We start from the raw sequence: 2,236 nt of genomic DNA on the forward strand, positions 1-2,236 counted from the left end.
ATAGTGACACTTGCAGGTAGGTTTTCAGCAAATTCACAATGATAACCTACTAAACATTGCAATTCACACCATATTATGCCAGTCACTGAACATTTTAAACAACCCAAAAATACTTAAATACAAATATATAATGTGTATATATATATATATATATATAAAAGATTTTCATTAAGAACATTTTGTGTTACCAAAGGGGAGGTATTTTAATTTAAAAAAAACGTTATTTCTCTAATTCAAACTTTTACAAGCTTATAAGAACGGGAACACCAACTTTAAAACACTGGAAGACACCAAACTTGTCAACATTTGTTTTGTCTCTTCGAAAATCCCAAACGCAATTAAAAGGAAGATGCTGGTTACAACCATTGAATTTTTTTTGAGCTAAATTCTCACAGTCCTTTTATCCATCTATAGTAGTATAGATTAAAGGTTACATCACTCACAACAGAACAGCAGACAAAAATAGACAACTTCTATTTTTCAAAAAAAGGGGGAAAAAAAGGTCACAGTTTGAACAAAAGAGATAAAAAGGCCAAAATCAAATTTTGTGCTGGGGTCTTGTTTGCCTAAGCAAACATCTTCAATTTCATTTGTTGCATTTGTACTGAGCCTTTGTCCATCCAGATTCATTAAATTCTTCTGACATAACTCGAAAGTGTACTTGAGGTCATTTGGATAGCTCAGATCAAGTGCATAAATCAGTCCAAAGAGAACGATGAATGACATGATGACACTACCGAGGTTGTTCATAACTGTAGTACCTTCAATGACAACTGCAACATCCTCTGGCTCCTGAATGCCTTCTCTTCTGATGGTGTAAATACCCATGACAGTTGCTGCAGTGGATCTCAACTGTTCATCCTCAGTGGAGGCGGTCTGAAAAACAGGATGTTTCAGGTTTAAGGGCTCTGTCACTTGGAAGGGGACATATTATGCAAAACTCAGCTTTGTATCCTTTTGTGCTGAAACATGGGTCTCTACTGCCTCTATAAACACTCCAAACATGAATAAAACCCATCAATCTGTTCTCTATCAATAGTTTGGGCTAAGGTATTATGTACCTCCCTTTGGGAGGGGCTTGAAATAGAGGAGCAGCTCCTCAAGTGTCTATAGGTGTAGGTGTGTGTGTGTGTGGTGGGGGGGGGGCTGGGTCAATTTCCCTTATTTCATGACAATTGGGGACCTTTTGAAACAGCTTGTTTTAGGCACATTATTCCGGAAACCAGAGGATCGCTGTAACGCCAGTGACACTAGTCAGTGTCTCGATGCAATCTGCTGGGTTCCTTATATAGAAGACTTTTTACTAATTGGCATAATTAACTGAATTTCATTGGAGTGTTTACTTTATGAAGTGCCTTGAGATGACTGTTGTTGTGATATACTGCTATATAAATAAACTGAATTTAAACACTGACAGAAAATGGATGAATGTTTTCTTCACATTTACCGTTTTTATAGAGGCAGTAGATACCTACATGGCAGCCCCAAAAAAACGAACAATTGAATTTTTACTGAATCTGTCCCCTTAAAAGGTGCTCTCCAGTACAAGTTTCAACAATGACTATTAAGAGTAATACATATTTCACAATTATATTGTCTTATTTGAATATATGAGCATTTTGCGTGCGATGAACCTAACTCAAATTGAATCTAGAAAAGAAAGTGTGATAAGCGTACCAGATACTCCTTGAACAGTAGGTCTGGATCTTCATTAAAGTAGATCACCAGGCTTTTAAGAGTATGCTCCCTCTTTATGTCGATGTCATCACACTAATGCAAGGGTGGGGAAAAAAAGGGTGAAAAAAATGGAATTGATTGATTGCATTTAATTGATGGGTTTATCATTAGTACTGACCAAACTACTGATCGCCATGATATCCTTGATCTTTTGGCCCTTTGCTCCTTTGCTCCCCTCAAAAATTTGCATCAGCTTGTCTGTTAAATTGTCCAGCTGAGCCAAGAACTTCGCCTGCAGGGGTTTTGTAGTGATCTGCAGGAAGTCTGCATTCACCTGGAAATAAAACATACATAAATATAATAAACTAGAAGTTTAAATACAGACTGCTGAATCAACACACTGAAAGTTGCTAAACATTTGAACCATCAGTGAAGTTTGTCAAGACCTAAACTGTTTTTAGCTGAGTTTAGGAATATATCGCCACCTGTTGCTTTGGCATGTTCCTAGCAGCGTTTTCCTTCATTTTTGCGTTTACCTGTGGACGGGATTATTTTTTAA

General features: G+C 37.0%; 1 protein-coding gene across 1 annotated transcript; it reads right to left on the bottom strand.

The window, feature by feature from the left end:
• Positions 1 to 231: 231 nt before the first annotated feature.
• Positions 232 to 2,026, bottom strand: LOC147310585 (uncharacterized). The gene is made up of 3 exons (XM_086269536.1): positions 1,856 to 2,026; positions 1,678 to 1,770; positions 232 to 876 (listed from the first exon to the last, which is right to left on the bottom strand). The coding sequence occupies exons 1-3, from the start codon at positions 2,024 to 2,026 to the stop codon at positions 481 to 483; spliced, it is 660 nt and encodes a 219-aa protein (XP_086125662.1). The 3' UTR covers positions 232 to 480.
• Positions 2,027 to 2,236: the final 210 nt, after the last annotated feature.

This window comes from Aulonocara sp. 'chitande type north' Nkhata Bay, linkage group LG17 (genome assembly GCF_057382095.1).
Source record: "Aulonocara sp. 'chitande type north' Nkhata Bay isolate Kocher_YH1m ecotype deep benthic linkage group LG17, A_spYH_male_GT1.1, whole genome shotgun sequence".
Lineage (NCBI taxonomy): Eukaryota > Metazoa > Chordata > Actinopteri > Cichliformes > Cichlidae > Aulonocara > Aulonocara sp. 'chitande type north' Nkhata Bay.

Excerpts from the sequence above, each read along its gene's own strand:
- LOC147310585 (XM_086269536.1), bottom strand. The coding sequence starts at position 2,026 with ATGTTTTATTTCCAGGTGAATGCAGACTTCCTGCAGATCACTACAAAA. Across the intron at positions 1,771-1,855 it reads TCATGGCGATCAGTAGTTTG|TGTGATGACATCGACATAAA; the intron begins GTCAGTACTAAT and ends CCCTTGCATTAG. Across the intron at positions 877-1,677 it reads TACTGTTCAAGGAGTATCTG|ACCGCCTCCACTGAGGATGA; the intron begins GTACGCTTATCA and ends CCTGTTTTTCAG.